We start from the raw sequence: 23,161 nt of genomic DNA, 5'->3' as shown, positions 1-23,161 counted from the left end.
CACAACTAAATGCCCCAGAAATACAAAACTTGACAACACAACGCAAAAGCCTTTCCTCCTGGTTGTAACAACACAACCACACCACAAAACCACAATCCGGATGCACAAAACTCACAACAAAGCATCGTGACTATAACAACACAACTAAATGCCCCAGAAATACAAAACTTGACAACACAACACAAAAGCCTTTCCTCCCAGTTACAACAACACAACCACACCACAAAACCACAATCCGGACCCACAAAACTCACAGCAACGCATCATGACTATAACAACACAACTAAACGCCCCAGAAATACAAAACTTGGCAAAACAACGCAAAAGCCTTGCCTCCCAGTTGTAACAACACAATCACACCACAAAACACAATCCGGACCCACAAAACTCACAACAATGCATCGTAACTATAACACCACAACTAAACGCCCCAGAAATACAAAACTTGGCACACAACTACATGCCCCAGAAATACAAAACTTGACAACACAATGCAAAAGCCTTGCCTCCCAGTTGTAACAACACAACCAAACCACAAAACCACAATCTGGACCCACAAAACTCACAACAATGCATCGTGACTATAACAACACAACTAATTGCCCCAGAAATACAAAACTTGACAACACAACGCAAAAGCCTAATGTAGACTGACCAACACCACCAGACTAAGCCACAGCAACGCGTGGCAGGGCACAGCTAGTATATATAATAAAAGTGAAATCGGAGTATGTATCAGCGTTTTGATTGGCCTGGCGGAATATGTGCTCGCGTTTTGATTGGCCTGGCGGAATATGGATCAGCTTTCTGATTGGCCGGCCGGAATATGGGCCAGCTCTGATTGGCCGCCACTTTCACAGGCCACTGGGATTGCTGAGGGAAAAACTACTACCAACTGGCTTCGTTCGGCCTACTTATCTCCTCAGAACGATGCTAGCTTTGGGAGAGTTAACAGCTTTCGGCCTACACTTTGGTAATAAAAAACACCACTGCCACCACCAGAAAGGCCGGACCTGGACCAAACTTGACACACATCACCCCTACGATCCATGAACCCACTGACAACAGATGGCCCCCTTTGGCCCCTCTGCTGACATGTTTAAGGCCTTCCAGGCTGGCCCCACGCTGCTAGGCCCAAAAGGAAGACGCCATCTTGCCTCAGCTTTCAACTTCTTTGTAAGGCCCTACTTTCCTCAAAAGACAGCAGAGAACATTGTTATTATCTTTTTAATGATATGCTTATGAACACTTCTAGCCCCCAAAACCCCAATCCAAGCCGCCTTTTATCATTTTGCTAACACGTTTCAGGCCTTGCAGCCTGGCTCCATTGTGCTAGGCCGCAAAAGAGGCGGCCATTTTCCCTGTTCCAAACAGAGCAGCTTTTGCCTGTGTCTTTTGGATACAGCACTCTCCTTCAACAAGGTCAGGCGGCAGTACGTAAATAGGTTGATCCACTGTGAAAGCACTTCCTCATTCCAACGTCATAAATTAGTTACATTTGCCTCCCCACTTTATAAGTGGTACCTTATTTCCTACTTGATAGATGCAACTATCTTTCGGGTTGCTAGGTCCTTTGCCTCTGGGAGTTATAGTTCACCCTTATATAGACAGCACTGAACCCAGCCAACTTCGGATCTGGACCAAACTTGGCACACTGCCTCATCATGCCCAACTGAGCATACAGGCAGGGTTTCGGGGTGATTCTCCTTTGGCTCTGGGAGTTGTAGTTCACCCTTATACAGACAGCACTGAACCCAGCTGATGACGGATCTGGACCAAACTTAAGTGATATTTCCTCACATCCCCAAACAACTCAATGCCGTCTACTAATAACCCGGGCACCGCCGGGACCCCAAGCTAGTATAAGATAAAATCATTAGATTAAAATACCCCGATGAAAGGAATGAAAGGTGTTGTGGGTGGCTCTCTTTTGTTTCAGGCCTCAGGCTTTAAAAGTTGCCATTTCATTGGGAAGCATCTAACTTGTTTTTTAGGCATCATGTTTTATAGCCTTTGCCAGTATATTAGGAAGCCTTCATTTGTAGATCCCCACTTTGGCAAGCTTAATGCCTTTGGGCTATTATTGCCTCAGGCTGTGGCCATTCTGGGGGGAGGGGGAGCATGTGGTCTCCCCCTGTATCTGAAAGGTCCTCCAGGTTCTGCCTGGTCAGGCTCATGGCTTTAAAACTAGAAGGTGTCGGATCTGGTCTGTTCTGGAAACTGTGCAGTCATATTCTCTTGGCCTCAGAGCAAGGCACAGATACACTAATAGACGTATGTGGCCAATTGGTTTGGGTGGGAATCCTGGCTATGGCCTTCAGGCTTGTATTTTCACCTCATACTAGGCCCTTCCTGGAAGAGGCTGTTTGCTTTGCTGCCACATGGGGTGCCATTTTCTATAGTGTTTGAGAGGATGTGCCAGGTCCTGCTTGCTCAGGCTCATAGTCTAGCACCCTGAAAGCCACAGAAGTTAAGCAGTGACACTCTCATCCATAAGGTAAAATACACACAGAGAGATTAAATATAAATCTTCATTATATTACTTATATTCATTATGCTGAATATCCTAGCAGTGTCTTTTAGAGCTGTGCTTTTGTCTTATGCCAAGCTTCATCCATTTGGGGGATTGTAATCCCAAAAAACTACATACGAAAAACTTAAGTTTAAATGCACTTTATGATTTTTCCAGTTATATAACAACTGTGCTAATTTGTGCTTGCTTTGAAAGTTTATACCTTAATTTATCCTAAACTATCAAGTAATTTTTGAATAATTAGGTATGAGATTAAAGGTATTTTATGTAGTTTCTAAAATGTAGATAATATGTATAAGTCATTGAACTTGATTTTTAGATATGCCAATTTAAAGTGTGTGTGTATATGTGTGTGTGTGTGTGTATACACACATATATGTCATTTTTCAACTCTTAAATATTTAAAAACATACATAAGAAGCACAATGGGGCAAAAAGACTGACTGGACTTGCACTCTTGAATGTCCACTGAAGTTACTGTTTATACTCGAGTATAAGCCGACCCAAATATAAGCCGAGACACCTAATTTTACCACAAAAAACCTGGGAAAACATTGACTCCAGTATAAGTCGAGGGTGGTAAATTTCAGAAATAAAAATAGATACCAATAAAATTACATTAATTGAGGCATCGGTAGGTTAAATGTTTTTGAATATTTACATAAAGCTCAAATTTAAGATAAGACTGTCTGATCAAATCATTATTCTCATCTTCTTCAATGTAAATGTGCTTATGTATCCTTTTAATAATAATAGAGTAAAATGATACATGTAATAATAATACTAATACTACTAATAATAATAATAATAATAATAAATAATACAGGAAAATAATACATGTAATAATAAATAGAGTAAAATAATAAATCCAATAATAATAATAAAATCAGAGTGAAATAATAAATGTAATAATAATAATAATAATAATAATAGAGTAAAATAAAGGTAATAGTAGCAACAATAGAGAAAAACAATTTATGTAATAATACCAATAATAATGTAGAAAAATAATAAATGTACCATATATTCTTGAGTATAAGCTGATCCAAATATAAGCCAACCAGGACCCTGACCCGAGTATAAGCCGAGGGGGGCTTTTTCAGTCTTAAAAAAAGGGCTGAAAAACTAGGCTTATACTCAAGTATATACAGTAATCAATGGAGCCTGATTTATGTCAAAGTGTATTATCCAGTTTTCAAGCGTTTCCAACAGATGTTGTGGTATTTTTTTGTAAATATAAATTACCAATTAACAGTCAATTTCAGTTATTTTAAGACTCAAAACTTTGTAATTAAAATTGAGAATTGATTTAATTACCAGTAAGTCTATATAAACATATAGAATGAACCATACTACTTACATTATTTTGTGTTATGGAACTACTCTTCATGATTCGCTAAAAAAAAGTCATCGTTTCCTCCCCCCCATTTTTTTTCTGGCTACAACCCTAATTGCAGTACCAGGAGACAGCAGAGTAGAGGACAAAGAGCTGGAAAAAAATCACAAAATACAAATTGAAATTGGATGACTACAGAAAAAGAGAACAACAGTTGTACTAATTGTGATTGGTGCTCTTGGAGGTATTCCAAGAAACCTCGAAAAGCACTTGCAAAGCCTTAATTTGGACAGAAAAGTAGATTTGTTCATGGAATTAGTTCCTACAGTTTTTACTATTTATTTTGTGTCTTCCATTTCATCGGGAGCACAAAATGGGAAGCCCCTTCCCCCATGAAAATTTGCTCTGCACAAAAGCCTGTTTTTGTCTGCAGCCGAGCGCCTCCCAAAACTTGCCTCCTTGCCTTTGAAAGAGAGTGTGTGTGTAGCGTTCAGGCCTAGAAAGCATGTGTGCCCGCCAGTACCTGCAGCCGAGTGCTTCTTACTCTAGAGTAAGAGGCGCTTGGCTGCAGGCACACTCTGGGCCTGCCTGCACGCCATGCCACACACACACTCTCCTTGGAAAAAGAGTGCATGTGTGGCATAGCGTGCAGGCAGGCTGAAATGCATGCGCCTGCCAGTGCCTACAGCGGAGTGCCTCTTACTCTAGAGTAGAAACAGCAGATAAGAACTTGAAACCTTCTTTTCTATGTTCGCATTTCCTGACTTCAAATTGGGAGGGTCCTCTTTACTACATTGATGAGCCTCTTCTGTTGGGAGAAAGAATTGATCTAAATGGACAAGAGATACAGCAGCTAATAGAAGCACAAACTCACCAGACAGATGAGGGAGTAACACTCTAACAGGAGTAAAGAGGTTAACTGAAGTTAAATGAGCAAAAAAATTTAAATTTACAGAAGTGATTCTGATGAGGAACTGAAAAATATGGATTTTTAGACATATATTGTATGCACATTAGAAGCAGTGAAATATAGAAAAATCAGACTCTCTGTGTTAAATTTTAGGGATGCACAAGCTGACAGGACAAGCTGGGAGAAGGAGGGGCAGTTTTCTATACATTCCAGTGTGAATTGGTTCCTAGTACAGCTTGACAGGTCAAGAGTGGCCTCTTGATGGATCTCTCTTTTGGTGTCTGTGACTTACTACACGCTTTTAAGAGTGCTTAGATGGGAAAATGCTGATTGTGCATATTTATGCCCATGTATGTAAGCATGTGAAGTGACATACTAATGACGAGATGTATGTAAAAGCATGTTATTTGTCTGAAAATGTATAAAAGGCAAGTCCACGCCTTGATCGTCTCTCTGGTTTTGCTTTTTGGAAGAGATTCCACTTCCAGGGACTCAGCTGAAATAATAAACCGGACTTTTTGGCCTCTCAAAAGGATCTCTCTTTGCGTTATCTCTCCCTTCATCTACAACAATTCCTTGGAATACCTCTTCGAAGGAAGCTGGAATTTTAGTATCCCTTTCCTGGAAATCCAAAATAGTCCATAAGTGTGGCTGTGATAGTAACACCTTTGCTTTCTGATAGTTCAATATCTCAAACTTTGTTTCATGCCCAAAATTATTTAAAATATTACATAAAATCTCCTTCAGACTATGTTTTATAAGGTGCATGTGAAACATACACTATTTTCATGTTTAGACTTGGCTCCCATCTCCAAGATATTGCACTATGTGTGTTGTGTATATGCAACAACAGCATTTTGAACAAGGCATATTCAATCAGTACTGGTTTTGAGAAGAGAAGATAAAAAAGGATCTACCACAAATATTTTGGCTCAGTGGTCTGCAGCTATTGCTAATGCTAGTGCATTAGCATGGTAGCTGCTTACTTGTAAAAATGCATTCTTGCTACACTATTATTTGTATATTTGTTTATTTAGCCCAATCAGTTTCATGGAACTTTACTTAAGCAATTATACATTATTATTTCATTCTTGTAATCTAAAAAGACAATAAGACATGATGAAAAGGGGATGGTGTGGCGGGGAGAGATAAAATCCAGCAGATATTGGCTGTTCTTTTCCCCTTCAGAGTCCATAGCAGTGGCAGCTGAAGTAGAGGCAGGCCTGTTAGCAACTGCTGGGATCAATATTCACATATTATACACCATTAACACTATAACAGGTAACAGGGTGCTAAAGCAGTTACCCATAACCTAATGAGGTTGAAGCATGACTTTCATTTGATTTAATACATTTTTTCTGCAGAACAGAAGCTGCATAGTAGTTTTTTTCTCTTGCCTACCACCTTTGCCTATAATTATAAATTCAGCTGAGGTTCACACTGAAGCAAAAACTCAGTAAGAAAATGTCAAGCAATCGGTTTCAGTTTCCAAAATTTGATATTCAAAATAATCTAAAGCTTTCTCCAAGACTTTGAGGTCTACATTGTTTTCATACATCTGAAAAAAACAGAAATTATTCACTAATGACAAACCCTTTTAAAAATGTTTTAGACACAAAATGCTTCTCTCTCTCTCTCTGTCTCTTGGCAGTGCTCTCAATGACTTAGTTTTTTTAAAAGAATTGGATGAAGCCATGCAGCCTCAGAGAAAGAATAAGGACCCTTCTACACAGCCATATAACCAAAAATATCTGCTTTGAACTGAGTTTCTGCTTTGAACTGAGTTATCAGAGTCCACGCTACCATATAATCCAGTTCAGTGTGGATTTTATAAAGCTGTGTGGAAACGGCCTATGTAACAGCACAATTTAAGCTTAGATACATTGAACTTGCTATTTTTCACTTGTGAGGAAAGGAAAGGTTTCATGTTTAAATCTTAAATTCATCACATGCTCCAGCAGTTATATTCCTTTTCTCACTAATGGAAAATGGTCATTGTTATTGAAACTGGACACTAATGGGCTGATTTAAATAATAAAGAGCCAGATGACATTGCAAAGGCCAGTGTTGGTTCTTTTGTACATTGTGCAATGCAATGGACATTTTGTTACATTTTCCAAAAAGAAGCCTCAAAAGCTATAAAAAGGACTACATGTCTAAGGCAGGGCTTCTTAAACTTTCCCACTTGGGACTGATTTTGGCCCAATACATTTTAACATGACCTCGGGTATATAGGTATATAAAATAGATATAAAAACAAACATTTACTGATAACAAATCAGCATTTGCAAAGCTTGCTAAACAAGCTAATATTTCTTTTTATGAAGTACAGCTGAAGCATCATCTGTAGAGTCCACTGTAAACAGTGCACAATAGATTAATGTAAATGTCTAAAACAGCCGCAAGGTGACATTAAGATTTTTTTTTCAGGACCTCAATATTAAGGTAACCCACAGTTTAAGATGCACTGGTTTAAGGAAACCTGGATACAACCTCTGAGATTTCAATGAAGTGGTTTTATAGGATTGCATCCTAGTTTCACATGTTTGGTTTTGTTCTTTACCCTTGGAGAAAAGCAAACAGAATAGAGCAGAAGGCAGCTGGGTATAAACTGCACCAATATTAGGGCAGGCACTGCTTGAGAAAATAAGAAAAATGACCAGAACAATGCCATTCTTAAGGTTTATATGTATGCATTATCCTGCTTTTTGTTTGACTCCTGTCACACCTCCAAAGTATACATGTTGTTTCCAGAGGGAATTTGAAAGGGCATTTCTAAATGTCATCCATTCTGCACAATATTTCATCTGTGCCATTTCCAATTTTCTTCTCTTGGCTATGTGTGCCTTTTCTTCCCACTCAACAGAAGGTTTCTCATGAGGAGATGTGAAAGATGTGCTAAATCATGGCAAGCATGACTCCATCTATCCTCTGCCTGACTCATTGTAACAGAAAGAGCTAACCTCCTGTTACCCTGATATCAAAATCTGAGGAAATCTGGTAGTGTTGGTAAACAACCAGACCACTAGTCTTAGATAACTGGGCACCTAGAGTTATATGCAGGCATTCAACTGGCTTCCATTCCTTTTTTGGTAACTTTGCCATGGTGATTACCAAGATATGAAAAGGTCAGTACATGAAGTTCAGAACTGTCATTTTGCTATCCTGTAGCTCCTATAAAATTCTCATCTCTTAATCAAAATGACTCATCATTTTCAAGGACAATGAAACTTTGCTCCTTCTCCAGTCTCTTTACTGGGATCCGTCTAAATAAATTATATTTACCATACCTCTACTCTTTCTTACATTATTCAGCTGATATTTTTCCCCACCCAACTCTCACCTTTTTTAAAAAAAAAACACTAAAAAATACTTCTGCAGCTAAAGGAATAATAATTCACCCGCTTCGTTGGACTGTAGATATACAAGAAAATTCAGTTGTACTAAAGACTTTTCAGATGCACTGATATCCCAAAATCCTTCAAGTTGGGTTGAGCATTATGTAGACCAGGCTGTGTAAATTATTATTTCCTAGCTATTGTTGAACTGCAGCTGGAGGTTGCAATCCAACAACATCTGCAAGGCTATGTTGCACCCTTCTTGATTTAGGAAATATGACTATACTATAGTAGTTAATTACAGCACCCTGGAACCCCTTGGCTGTAGTAGGTCTAAGCTTAGAACTACCAAATGCCAGGCCCTTGCTCTAAGGGCTCATCTATGCCAGACAGTTTATCCCTGTGTAGATGTGCCCCAGAGCTCACATGGATATGGTGCACAGATGAGCCTCTGAGGCAGTACAAATCTTAACTCTTTCATTTTGCTGTTGCCAATCCTAGTTCTTTCTGCCCCTCCCAAAATCCCAGAACAGCTTCCGTCCCTCCAGAGGAACAGTGGACATGATCTTCACTGCACGACAGCTCCAAGAAAAATGCAGGGAACGAAACCAACCTCTGTACATGGCATTCATCGACCTTGCAAAGGCATTCAACACAGTGAATCTCAATGCTCTCTGGACCATCCTCCAAAAAATCGGGTGCCCTGACAAATTTGTGAACATCCTGCGGCTCCTCCATGATGACATGATGGCAACAGTCTTGGACAGCAATGGCTCCCGAAGTGACCCATTTAAGGTGGAATCAGGTGTCAAACAGGGATGTGTTATTCCCCTACCTTATTTTCCATCTTTATTGCTATGATACTTCATCTTGTTGATGGGAAGCTTCCCACTGGAGTGGAAATCATCTATCGGACAGATGGCAAGCTATTTAACCTCAGCAGACTGAAAGCCAAAACCAAGGTCACAACAACATCTGTTATAGAACTCCAATATGTCAATGATAACGTAGTCTGTGCGCATTCAGAAGAAGCCACTACAAACACCTTTGCAGAAGCATACGAGAAGCTCAGCCTCTCATTGAACATTAAGAAAACCAAAGTGATCTTCCAGCAGTCACCAGCCAATCCCTCTGCAATGCCAGGAATACAGCTTAATGGTGTACCATTAGAAAACGTTGACCATTTCCGCTACCTTAGCAGACACCTCTTCACAAAAGTCAACATTGACATTGAAATACAACACCGCCTGAGCTCTGCAAGTGCAGCATTCTCCGAATGAAGCAGAGAGTGTTTGAGGATTGGGACATCTGCAGGGAGACCAAGGTGCTTGTTTATAAAGCTATTGTCCTCCCAACCCTACTATATGCCTGCAAAACATGGACCATCTACAGACGTCACACTCAACTCCTGGAACGATTCCACCAGCATTGCCTCCAAAAAATTCTGCAAATCTCTTGGGAAGACAGGTGAACAAATGTCAGCGTGCTGGAAGAAGCAAAGACCATCAGCATTGGAGCAATGCTCTTGTGCCATCACCTCCACTGGACTGGCCACGTTGTCCGAATGTCTGATCACTGTCTCCCAAAGCAGTTATTATACTCCCAACTTAAGAAAGGGAAACGTAATGTTGGTAGACAGGAAAAGAGATTTAAAGATGGGCTCAAAGCCAACCTTAAACACTGTGACATAGACACCAAGAACTGGAAAGCCCTGGCCCTTGAGCACTCTAACTGGAGGTCAGCTGTGACCAGCAGTGCTGAAGAATTTGAAGAGGCACAAATGAAGGGCTTAAGGGAGAAACATACCAAGAGGAAGGCGCAACAAGCCAACCCTGATCGGGATCGCCTTCCCTCTGGAAACCAATGTCTTCACTGCGGAAGAACATGAAGGTCAAGATTAGGTCTCCACAGCCACAGCCAAGACGCTACACTTGGAGTATCATCATCCTCGAGCTATGAGGGATCACCTAAGTAAGTAAAGTAAGTAAAGTCTTTCTTTCTGGTTGCAGGGCCATTTTGATTTTACCAGAGGCAGCCACACAATCAGGAAGAAGGAGTTGGGATCATCTGGTTGCACAGTTGCCTCTTCAATGTCTGAATGAGATGCCCATGCAATCAGGAAGAAGGAAATGGGATCACCCGACTTCTTCATGCTGCTTGCATAGGTACAGCAAATGCACCTGCGATGGTCAGGAGCTTAAACCATGGAGAAAGGGTGATGGCACCAGTGTTTTATCTGGACAGCGCCTAATCCCGCTGTCCAAACTGCTAAAGTTGTAGGATACTCCAGAATTTCCAGCAAATGCCAGAGTATGCCCCAACTTTGCCTGAAGCGGACAAAGCTGGTTGAAATTTTGCATGGTGTTTGATGTAGAACAAATGGAAAGGATTGTAGTTGTGAAGGTATGCATGGGTCTCAGGAGTAAAACTACCAGCAGGAGGGAGTTGTAATTTAAAGGTGGATCAAGAAGAGGGCAGGGGGAGGAGCTATTCATAGTGTATGTAGGTTAGACAAGAGAAGGATAGCAGGACTAAGAGCTCTTCTGAAGGGCGTATGTTGCATTTATTGTTTAAGCTAAAATGAAAATTGTGCTTCAATTGTACAACATTGTCTAAAATGTGCCATTCAACTTTTCTGGTTTGGGAAGGTCAATCCAAAGAATACTCTGCCCTCCCATTTCTCCAACTGCTTTTAAAATGCCCCCCCCCACACACACACACTTCACTTCAGTCACTACAAATTAAGCTTAAATCACTGCAAATGTAAAAGTAGTTTGGACTCAAGTAAATTTGTAGGGGGAAGAAATGAGATAAGGGATGGAGTCTTGTCCTTCCCTGTAGGTTTAGGCAAAAGCAACTGGTGCAACCTCTTCTAGCTTGTGTAGTCTTTATTATTGATAACTTTTGTCATCTTAACCACACTGATAACACTTGCAACATGTCCCAGTTTTCTTAGGTTTAGTTTCCTATAAAAGGTGAGACAGAAGAATCAAAAATTGTAATACAGAGAATACTGTCAACTTACATAATTGGAGGCCAGATCTGGATGAAGATAATCAATCCCTGAAAAAGACAATTAGAGTACATAAGCTAGGAGGAAGTAAATAACAGCAGCTGCATGCTTCAGATAGAGATCTTATGAAGAGCTATGGAATTCAGTTATGTGTAAATAAGCAAACTGCGAGATGCAATATTGGCCACAGAGATTGCCCAGTTAAAATCCAAGCTGTCAGTCCTTGGCTTTAGCAATATACAGGAACAAAACCTACTATTAAATGTTACAGGCCAGATTTACAAGCTATGATCTGATATGTGTTCAGGGAAGACAGAAATATTGTGGAACAGATGCCAAGAACCTTAGGATGTACAACCATGATGCTGATGCTTCTCCACCCTAAAGGTCCTGCAAAATGTATTATGTCGAATGTATTTCTAATGTGTCTCTTGCACACTGTATTTTGCACAGTGATGCTTTTCCTTCCTCCCCCCCCCCCCCCCCCGCGCAATTTGGCCTTCCCAAAATTGGTTCCTGCAGCTGTTATCTATGGCGGCCATAAATCCCTACTCTTCACAGGCTCACTTGGAAAAGTATAAAGATGCCTTTAGTATTCTTATGTACTTTTGGCTCTATCCATTCTAATATTCTGAAATTAGAGTGAGGACTCTAGTTTCAGAAAATTTTTCTTGGATGGTTTAATTCGTGGGTGCATATTCATGAATCATGAGGGTTGACTGTATTGTAGTTCCAACCACTTATCTAGTTGATTCCTAAAGAAGGAAGAGAGGTTTCCACCTTGTCTTTCACCCAGGACAACAAAAGATATTGGCTTGGCCATATGGAGAGAAGATAAGCCAACTGGAAATTACTCACAGACTGTGTGACAATTCCTCATCACAACTTAAATTTGTATTGCAGAAATGATATTTGAGAATATTTCTGCAAGTCACTTTGTCTATATCTTTAGAGGGTCTTTTTTTCGTGTCAGGAGTGACTTGAGAAACTGCAAGCCGCTTCTGGTGTGAGAGAATTGGCCGTCTGCAAGGACATTGCCCAGGGGACACCCGGATGTTTTGATTTTTTTACCATCCTCGTGGGAGGCTTCCCTCATGTCCCCGCATGGAGCTGGAGCGATAGAGGGAGCTCATCCGCGCTCTCCCCCGGGTTGGATTCAAACCTGGCAGCCTTCAGGTCAGCAACCCAACTTTCAAGTCACAAGGCTTTAACCCACTATGCCACTGGGGGCTCCATCTTTAGAGGGTAAAAAGAATGAATGGTGGTCACCTTCAGGTTATTCTGTTATTTATGTATTTATTTCATTTTTTTCCACTTTTCTCACCCCTGGGGGGACTCAAAGCGGTTCACAGCAGAGTAAATAGCAAAATTCAAAGCCTCACATAAAATATAAAATGCACGATGTATCTAAAATAACATATAACAATAGATTAAAACCATAAAACTGTAAACATCAGATAGACAAAAACAAAAAAACATAGAGCATTAGACATTGCACAATCCTGAGGTATCATTAGACTACTTCATCTCACTCCCCAAATGCTTGCTTGAAAAGCCACATTTTTTAAGTTGTTTCCCAAAAGCCAGGAGGGAGGGGGCCAATCTAATCTCTCTGGGAAGGGAGTTCCATAGCCAAGAGGCCACCACCAAGAGGCCCTGTCTCTTGTCCCCACCAGTCGTGCCTGCAAGGGTGGCAGGACCGAGAGCAAGACCTCCTCAGCCGATCTTAATGCTCTAGCTGCATCATAAAGGTTCAGATAGGTAAGCTGAACTGGAGCCGTTTAGCAATTTATAGGCTAAAGCCAGCACTTTGAATTGTGCTCGATAGCTGGCTCAACAGGGGGGTTGTGTGCTCCCTATAGCCTCTCCAGTTAGAAACCTGGCTGCTGCCCATTGGACTATTTGAAGCTTCTGAACAGTCTTCAAAGGGAACCCCATGTAGAGCGCATTGCAGTAGTCTATTTGAGATGAAACAAGAGCATGGACCACCGTGGCCAAGTCTGACTTCCCAAGGTATGGACACAGCTGATGCACAAGTTTTAATTGTGTGAATGCTCCTCTGGCCACCGCCAAAACCTGAGATTCCAGGCTCAGAGATGAGTCCAGAAGAACTCCCAAGCTATGAACCTGTGACTTTAAGGGGAGTGTAACCTTGTGCAGCACAGGCTGTAACCCTATACCCTGTTTGGCCTTGTGACTGACCACGAGTACCTCTGTCTTGTCTGGATTCAATTTCAATTTGCTCAGCCTCATCCAGATCATCATAGCTGCTAACCCGAACAGCCTCCTTAACAGCAGGTGGAAAGGAGTAATAGAGTTGAACGTCATCTGCATACAGATGGTATCAAACTCCAAAACTTCAGATGATCTCTCCCAGCAGCTTCATGTAGATGTTAAACAACATGGGGGACAGCACTAAGCCCTGCGGGACCTCACAAAACAATGGCTGTGGGGCCGAGCAGGTGTCCCCCAGCAACACCTTCTGGGAACGATCCTCCTGATAGGACCAGAGCCACTGCAAAACAGTACTTCCAAGCCCCATTCCCATGAAGCATCCCAGAAGGACACCATGATCTATAGTATCAAAGGCCACTGAGAGGTCCAGGAGAACTAACAGGGACACACTTCCCCTGTCCAGTTCCCAGCGTAGATCATCTACTAACCAAGACTGTTTCAGTTCCATGACCTGGCCTAAAGCCCAACTGTGAAGGGTCTAGATAATCAGTTTCTTCCAAGAATATCTAGAGTTGCGAGGCCACCAAAAGTTCCAAGACATTGCCCAAGTGGGGGAGATTGGACACAGGTTGAAAGTTCTCTAATTGAGTGGGGTCCAGTGATGGTTTTTTCAATAGCGGTTTTATGACGGCCTCCTTTAGGACCGTTGGAATATTGCCTTCTTGTAAGAAAGCATTAGCCACCACATTTACCCACTCAGCCCGTATGCCCTATACAAGCAGTAATCTTGATCCTAACAAAGTACTACTTAAACTGAGAACCCAGTCAGTGTCTGCAGTCCAATCTTCAGTGAAACTAAGGCCCAGTATTCCTGGGTTGTGCATTTACATATATGATGCTCTAAAATAGGGGTGGGGAACATGTGGATCTTCAGATGTTATTAGTTCAGTGACATCCAGACGGTAACATTTCTCACTTCAGTTTTAAAGTATCTAACTCACACCTTGTCTGAAACTATTATATGAAAAAAGAATGGCTAAGGGATACTTTCCATATATGGGGTGAGTATCCCTTTTCTGAAATTTTTGGCATTGGAAATGTTTGGGAATTTTTTTTGCCATAACTAAGATTGGTGGTGATGAAGAGTGTAATGATAAATAGAAGGAAGGAACATGCTAATAAGTGCATACTGGTGCTGGAAAAATTCTCTGTTTTTGGAATTGACCTTGAAGTATGAATCCTTATGAAAGAAATGAGTGTGTAATGCTCATTTTTGATGCTACTATCAATGGACATAGGATCTAAGGTCGTGCTATTTCCTCACCTAAGGCACAACATCCCACAAGCAAGTTGCAAAAACACAACTTTTAAGAGTTTGTTGCACTTTCGTGGCAGCAGTTAAAAGTTCAGTTAAAGTCACTGCCTCATGTTATTTAATGGTCGGGCTAACACTGGAAAGATGTGTGTGGTGTTCTTTATGTCGCATAACAACTTTTGAATGTCTCAGATTCCAAAATGCTCAGGATTCTTGTGTAGCTCCTGTAACACACATATCCCCGAAGTCCTCCACCTTAAAGGGATACTGCATTGTCTACAACTAAATATTTGTTGATACCTCATTTTAGACCTGCACATTCACAACAGTTAGGATGAGTGGCATATGTTACATCTGTAAAAATATTAGCCACGACTGCAGTTTGGAAGACTAGCAAGATCCAAGATAACCAGGATTCAAGGTGGCAGGAACCGCCACAGAACAAAAGGGGTGCTTTAGAACAATTCAATCACAAAAGCCAATTCAATTCCATCTCTGTGGCACGACTGTGTAATATTTGCTTCCTGTAGCTCACATGGAAGAATTCTGCAAAAGGTTCTCATTTCACGTTTCTGTTTCATTTCTGTCTTTTAGTTCCCATCCAACTCATATGGCTTTTCATCACAGCAGTTTTGATATAATTGCATGGGAGAAAAACCACTATTACACAGATCGTTTGAGGACTATGTGACTTCTTTGCCCAGGATGAAATTTACTATTTAAAATAGGATATTCATTATTTCTTTTTCTAAGGCCATTTATTTCAGCTTAGAATTTGTGTTCTTTTATTGATTGTTAGGGAATACATAAGAAAAAAGCAATAGGGAAACTGTTAGGAACATCGATTCTCCTGTTCACAATGTATTACGAAATCAGCTCTTTGCATCAGTCAGATTTGTTGCACAAAAATCCCAGAGCTATTCTTTCATGTTTATAGATCAGTTGAATGGATGCTGATAATTGGCAACCTATTGGGCAATTCTGATTACCATTTGGCCTATAATCCTCTTACTTGCAGACAGGCACAGCAGGTGGAGGTGGAGATTTGCATGTAACCAGTTCTGCTTCAACAGTGGGAGGCTACCGGTTATGTCTGAGCAACCTCTTCTCGCCTTTCATTTGCAAAATGCACCCATATGGATCTCTTAAGAATCTTTGGCTAAGGGTGCATCTGAACTGTAGAATTAATGCTGTTTAACTGCCATGGTGCAATGCTATGGAACCAAGGGGAGTTGTGGTTTTACAAGGTCTTTGGCCTTCTGTGCTGGAGCCTCGTCATACTACATTTCCCATGGCTCCATAAAGTTGAGCCATGGCAGTTTAAGTGCCTTCAAATTGCATTAATTCTACAGTGTAAATACACCCTAAGAAACAACTCTCAGCTGTAGTAAATGGAAAGCCTCTTCAAGGAGACAAAAGCAGCACTTGTTTCAATATCTAGCTTGTCTTTGGGACACTCAATTGTTGGTCTACAGCAGGCATGGGTAAACCCAGGCCCGTGAGCCAGATGTGGCCCCTTAGGGACATTCTTCCACCCCCAGCCCCACGTGTCACATACTCCTCTTGGCAGGAGGATGTGGTGGCCAGCTGGGCCCGGGGCCGGGGCCAGAGGAATGATCTTATGGGGCCGCATCTCCCAGCACCAGTGGCAATAAGGCAAGGCAGGCAGGCTACAGAGTGGCCTACAAAGGGAAAGGGAAGAGGAGGAGGAGGTGGCCAGGGAGGGAACAAGCACAGCGGCCACCTCTGAGCATGCCTTTGCTCTTCTCCCCCTCCCTCTCCTCCCGCCTCTCACACTGTCACACATACACCCTCCTTTTTGCCTTGTGCTTTCTCTTCTCTCTCAATTTCTCTCTCTCTCTCTCTTCATCCCTTCTCTTGTGCCCCACGTTCTCTCTTCCTCCCTTTTCTTAGGCCTTGTGCTCTCCCTCTTCCTGGAGAAAACCCAGGCTAGGAATCTCTAGATCCTCCAGTGCAATTCTGTTGGACTTTGGCCATGAAATCATCCTGGAAGACCTAGTGATTCCTATAGAGGTATTTTAACAGGTAAGAAACAAGTACTGTTTTTCTATTTTGCAGAAGTCCTACACCCCTAACCCAGCCAATGTGGAGGACTAGCTGGAGTCTGGAAAATGTGGACCAGGAAATTTCATACCAAGAACATCTTCCTCAAGCATTCACATCCATTTGAGGGGTGAGTGATGGTTTGCAGAAATCATGAGATCTATGTTCATTTTTAAATGAACAGTATTAAGAAATGAGTTTAAGAACTACCACTTTCAGGATTTTGGGCATTTCTTCTGTATATTGGCTTAAATACATTGGCTGGTTGATTAGTGGGGATGAAGTTATTGCTTGTATTCAACCCGCTGCCTCTGTTCTGTCATCCCCCACTAGACTAAACCTCCCTTCAAAGAATATATAGACAGAGTTTGGGCTAAGATAGTCTCAGCTGTGTTAATTCACAATGAAATGTAATTGCTTGTTCTGTGGATCCCAAAATAGGGTGTGCCAAGGCCAAGAGTAAGACACAAATAAATGGCGCTATGGGTAGATGACATGCCATTGCTTCCCCTCTGGTGCATCTATATTAATAAGGATAAACCCCTGAGGATCTGTACCAGAAAACCACTTGGCTGAAAAGCTTACAGTGTAAGTTTGAAATTTTATCAAATGTAAACTGAGACAAACATGAACATAGCTCTCATGTTGAAAAAAGGACAGTGACTTCCTAGTAGAGTTGTGTTTTGCCCCACAAATCATTTCATGTTTCATGCTTTCATGTTATTACTGCAGCAACAGTTATAATCAAACTGAAATTGAACTTCACTTCTGTTCTTTTGTGCTAGGCACTGTCTAAATTTGCAAAATATGCTGACAGCTAGTGCATGTGAACTAGAAAAACTACTTCTGGCTTTTTAAAGGCATCATAAACATTCATGGCTTGTACCCCAGAGGAACTTTCTGTGGATGACTTATTAAAAAAATATGGCTGAATGTCTTACAAAGTTCTCATTAAAGCCTGCGTGAGTCACCATATTAAGCTTTAATTTAAATTGCATTCCTCATGTTACTGAAAAGGGGTGAAATTTATATAGATGCTGTTTCAGTTTCCACTTACCATCATCCATAATTCCTATAGTTACTCCTTTCCCTGTGTAACCCAACTCCCAGGCTTCTGCCACATTCAAATCGAGTCCAGGAGTCCCATCTGCTTGCCCAGTGTTGATCTAGTGCATCAAATTACAAATGAAAAAGCATAAGAGACTTATTTGTTTGGCACAAAGCAGAATGTTTACATCCACAGAGATTCCATTTGATTCATCTGCTACCAAATAACCTTCATTTGCTTGGGAATGCAGCCCAGGAAGAGGAATAGTATCCATAAACACTGACATAAAATAAAGACCTATTCTAAGACACAAATGGGACTGGTGGATCTCCCTGCTTAATCACAGCTGGGAGCTGCTCTAAAATCTCACTAGAATGACAAAGGTCAGTCCTTGTGAACCACCAAAAGAAATGGCAGTGCATCACAATTCTTCCCGCATGCGCACCAGACATAGGAAGAAATCATGGTAGTCAGCTCAGCAATAAACATGAACTACAATGCATAGCTTTCTGCAGTCACTAAGGCAGTGGCCTTGTAAGAAAATATCCTAATTTCCTGGTATGAGGTATGGCGAGCCCCTGCAAAAATTGTAACCAGTCACTGGAGGGTTTTTAGGTAAGGCATAGCTGAAAATGCACAAAATGTAACCAATTAGCTTCTGACATATATGAATATTCAAACTTCCTCTTTTTCTCCTATGAGAAAATTGTCTATTTGCTGAGAATGATCCCAACTCTGAATGGCAGCTGCAATAAATCTTGAACTTTTCACATTTTAAAGACTTGTCAGATTTAGGTGATTAATTTGAACCACAACACCACTGCTGTTTTGTCATCCAGAAGCAGCTCTCCAGCAGATCCTTGCTGGTTAGGCCACTTCTGAGGAGGTCACAACAGGGAAGCCACATATGTGACCACCAGGAGCAACATCTCCAGGAGGGCTCTGTGGGGTGCTACATCTGTGGACACTGAACCCAGTCCAATCCAGCTATCCATAGGTCAAAACCTCAAGGGAGCACTCTGGAATTACCTGGAAGCTCTGCTGCCCTTCTTGTAGTGGATTAAAGGATGGAAGCAGCACTTTGTATGGTGATGATATGGAGGGATGGGTGTGTTGTTTTGTGGTGTGTGCGGGATAAGGCATGTAATTTCATTGACAAATAAAGCTATTTTATTATATTTTACTAGGGAGCTGGCCATACATCATGTACTCTGTGAGTTCAAGGTGAGTGCATTTTATTTGGCCTTTGTAGACATGACCATAGTCATATAGCTTCTGTGTTACCTTTGTTACAAATATTGTGGGAATGCTGCTCTAACCCAGAGTGCTATAAAGTTGTATTTTAACTACTATGTCTACGATCTTCTATTATATCATTAGGATACATATGAATATTCCCTTCAAACAATAGGGGAGAGAGGGGCAGGGGGTGAGGGAATCAAAGAAATAAACAGAAAGTCATTTAATATTACTAACCTCCTTGTTTCTTTCTATAAAATTGGTTAACATTACCTTAAAATGACTAAATGTTGCTTACCAAGTACCACTGTTTTGTAAACAAGGGATCATTCATGTTGATGTCAATTTCATTGATATCTCTGTATCCTCTCTTCTTCCTCCCAAAGCCTATCTGCTGCACAGCTTTCTTCACCTGCAATGTTAATTTTCAAAAGGAGTTTCATACACCATGGATACTTGTAAAATAATAAATGCTATATCATTCCTTTAGAAAAGACAAAGTAAAGACATAAGCAAACGTCATTAACATGATACTAGTTATTTTCTTCTAGCCCAGGGGTTCATAAACAAAGGTCCACAGGCCAGATGTAGCCCTCCAAGGCCATTTATCCACCCCCACTATAAATGTTAGATTTAGGGTTTCCCTAAGTCTGAAACAACTTGAAGGCACACAACAACAATTCTAATTAACCTGACTATATCATCAGCCAAAAGCAGGCACACACTTCCCAGTGAAATACAGGTCGGTTTATGTTGGTTAAAATTGTTCTTCATTTTAAATATTGTATTGTTCTATCATGTTTGTTTGCAATACAAATAAGGAATGTGCAGTGTGCATAGGAATTCATTCATGTTTTTTTTCAAATTATAGTCCAGCACCTCAACAATCTGAGGGACCGTGAACTGGCCCGTGGCTTTAAAAGTTTACGTTGAAACATATGAATGAACATAAAATAGATAGATAAAAACACCCGCCAAACATGGGGAACAAAATCAACATCATTGATAACAGAATGCAAATTCAAAACCCGTGGTTCAGAATTGGATGTGTAGGCCTGTCGGAAAAGATAGGTCTTTAATTTTTTTTAAATTCTGACAACTCATTTAGTAAACAATGCAATAAAACTGGAGCTGAGGAGAAATAGCTTTCTATGCCAGTTTCTAATTGTAATTGTGCTGTCATCTTTATAATAGTTTTTTTCCCATTTGTAATTGTTAGAAATGGTCACCAGACTAATTCAAGAAATTGATCTGACCTCTTTCCACTCTAGTCAATCTTACTCTAACTGGCCACCAAAGTGGAAATAGCAAGGCTTTCCAAACCTTGGTGATTCATTTCATGTATGCACACTATTAGTTCTGAATTGTTTGCTCTAAAAGGTTCAGCAAATTCTTTTTTTTTTTTTTTGTGGTGTAGGAACCTATCCCTATTCTTTCCATATAATTTCTGCTTCTGAATTTTCTATTAAAGAAATAATGCTGACAAGCAAATATAATTAATTAATTGAAGTGTACCTGTAATTGAAACAGTATGTAATCAATTAAGCATGTATTGGAGGAAAGCCCTCTTTGATAGTGTCGACAAAATAAAAGTATGTGCACAAATGGTAAATGCAATTGCTTACAATATAAAAAATAGAAACATATAAGAGAGGTACTAATGTCATTTATAAGGAGATATCAGTTAAATCCACCTTAATTTCATGTATAAATGTAGCAAAATTTCGGAAGATATTTGAACAAATGGCTGGTGCAGCAAAAGTGTAGCTATGGAAGAGATAAATAAAATGGGGGCATCACCCTCTCCAAATAAGAATTCTATCCACCAAATTTCTAACCTTGCAGAGAAAAAAAACCCTGAAAATCATTAAGAACTAGAATTCTTCTTTTGCTGCCCTCACATTCCCTTAGTCATGCTGCTTACCAATTTCCTTTGGATGCACAGCAGACGTTTGAAGTTACTACAATGTTAGACATTTGGGGGGTGAATTTTTACAGGGCAATGTCCTCATTTTGGTGCCCCCCCCCAAAAAAAGCTATACCTTTGTCATATGGCTAACAAATAAACATTGGGCAACAGTTAGATATTGATGTAGAACAATGGTTGGACCTCCAGGTGTTTTAAACTTCAACTCCCAGAAATCCCAGCCAGCTTTCCAGCTGTTAGGAACTGTGGGAGCTGAAATCCAAAACACCTGGAGGCCCAAAAGTTGGGAACCACTGATGTAGATAGAATTCCATCTCCTCATTATAGAAGACTATAGAGATGAAAAACAAATCTGTCTACTCATAGCATGATCTGAAGTGTACGCACACATGTGTGCATTCACACAAATAAATAAACATAGTGAACTGAAGTCCATGTAAATCAAATCAATGAATTCTGGCAAAAATCTCCCCCCCCCACCCCTAAATTCCAAAATATGTTAATGCTAACAAGATCCCAAAAAGTATTTGGGTGACCATGCCCTGAAATGTCTTGATACTATCACAGTGAGTTATATATTTTATTTGTGGTTAATACAGAACGTTATTAGTTTCAGATATTTTCATTAGTCATGGCCTTGTTGGCATGTGTTCTTGTATATGAGAAGTTATCAAAAGCTTTTGAGTGTGAGTGTGCATATGAATATATTGCATATATTAACCCTAAGGCCAACCTAATACTGGGGTTTCTTGGCAAGATTTGATCAGAGGTGGGGGTTTTTTCAGTTTTTTATTTAAATTATTGAAAAATTTTGCATTTTACATATTCAGTACTTAAAACTTATACATTCTTTAACAAATTTGCAATACAGAGTTATGTATATCATAGCTCCTATGGTATTTTCACTCTCTAACTATATTACATACTCATATTATTTACCTTTTGTTACCCTTCACCTAGTGCTATCCCTTCACCCCAGACCAGCCAATTACAATATTTATTTCCAAAATTCCATTGTTTCTTTTACAGCTTTCCCCCCCCCTTTCCTTCTACGTATACAAACTCTATAAATTTTCCCCATATCTTCCCAAAATCATCCTTTTTAAATAACCCTCTTTTAATTTTAATATTACATGTCAATTTATCATTTATCGCAATATCCCAAATCCCCATTCTTCCAATTGGCACTCCTCACTTCCTTTCCATGTTTTGGCTATTAACAATCTTGCTGCTGTTACCAAGTTGGCGATTAGTTCCTTTAACTCTTTTGATATTTTAATATTATCCATAAATGACAACAGTGCTATTTCAGGCATTCCTATTATTTCTGTTTTGGTGATTCCCTTTATTTCTTTAAAAACGTTCTCCCAAAATTTTTGAACATATTTACAGGACCACCACATATGTATATATATACCGATTTCCTGACAGCCCCTCCAGCACTGCTTAGAGTATTTCTTATCAATTTGATTTAATCTAATTGGTGTGAGGTACCATCTCCAAACCACTTTATAATAATTCTCTTTTATTCTTATAGACATGTTTTTTAATATACGCATATTCCACATTTCTTTCCAGATTTGAGGGTGTATTTCCTTATTGCAATCTAACTCCCACATTTCTTTAAGGTGATCCTGCTCCTGCTCTTTATCTATTAGCAATTTGTAAATATCACTTGTTATACCTTTAGTTAGATAAACCGGGACATGTTTAAAGCAGCTAGAAAAGCAGAACAAAGGATTCATTGAGTGTGTTCTTGCTGAATCAGAACAGTTGGACAATATGCATTTGCAGGATGTATTTATTGATGTATTTTGTTTTGAGGCTCATAATCTGAGACCTTAAAATACATCCTACTTTGTGTGTTCGTAAATCATGAATAGAGTGTTATCATTTGTTCACTTCTGCTCTGGTTGAAACACAGGAAAAAAGCAGAAGAAATTATTTATAATAAGCAAAGATCTCCATAGAACAGTTAAATGAAGCAATGGCTGAATCTTCCAAATAGCAAGAACGGGTATATTAACATTTATTAAGTGTAGTCAAGGGCTGAACAAGAAGTACATAAATTGAACATCGAATCATTAAGAAAAGGTGACTCACAAGCCTCTGCTCATTCTCTTAAACACAGGGAAACCTAATTGGTAAAGCTAGAAGCCTACAGCTGTTGACCAAGACCAGTATTTCCCCCCTCAAAGCATATAATTAAGCATGGGAACATTGCCATGCCTCAAGGCATTATTAAGGCAGGGCACAAAGAAGG

General features: G+C 40.2%; 1 protein-coding gene and 1 long non-coding RNA gene across 2 annotated transcripts in view; one reads left to right on the top strand and one right to left on the bottom strand.

Moving 5' to 3' along the window:
- pcsk2 (proprotein convertase subtilisin/kexin type 2) overlaps positions 1-23,161 on the bottom strand; it is a 138,266-nt gene that overhangs the window by 44,385 nt on the left and 70,720 nt on the right. Inside the window, exons 3-5 of the mRNA XM_062958452.1 lie at positions 19,270-19,383; positions 17,742-17,850; positions 11,143-11,180 (exon numbers count right to left, since the gene is read on the bottom strand). Of these exons, the coding sequence (XP_062814522.1) occupies positions 11,143-11,180; positions 17,742-17,850; positions 19,270-19,383 (261 nt within the window). The remainder of the gene's footprint in view (positions 1-11,142; positions 11,181-17,741; positions 17,851-19,269; positions 19,384-23,161) is intronic.
- The window catches only part of LOC134292887 (uncharacterized), a 63,608-nt gene continuing 42,743 nt past the window's right edge, over positions 2,297-23,161 (top strand). Inside the window, exons 1-3 of the long non-coding RNA XR_009999995.1 lie at positions 2,297-2,497; positions 16,700-16,814; positions 18,920-18,956. This is a non-coding gene — a long non-coding RNA (uncharacterized LOC134292887). The remainder of the gene's footprint in view (positions 2,498-16,699; positions 16,815-18,919; positions 18,957-23,161) is intronic.

Source organism: Anolis carolinensis, chromosome 1, assembly GCF_035594765.1.
Source record: "Anolis carolinensis isolate JA03-04 chromosome 1, rAnoCar3.1.pri, whole genome shotgun sequence".
Taxonomy (NCBI): Eukaryota; Metazoa; Chordata; class Lepidosauria; order Squamata; family Dactyloidae; genus Anolis; species Anolis carolinensis.
This window is presented reverse-complemented; position numbering and strand designations above follow the sequence as displayed.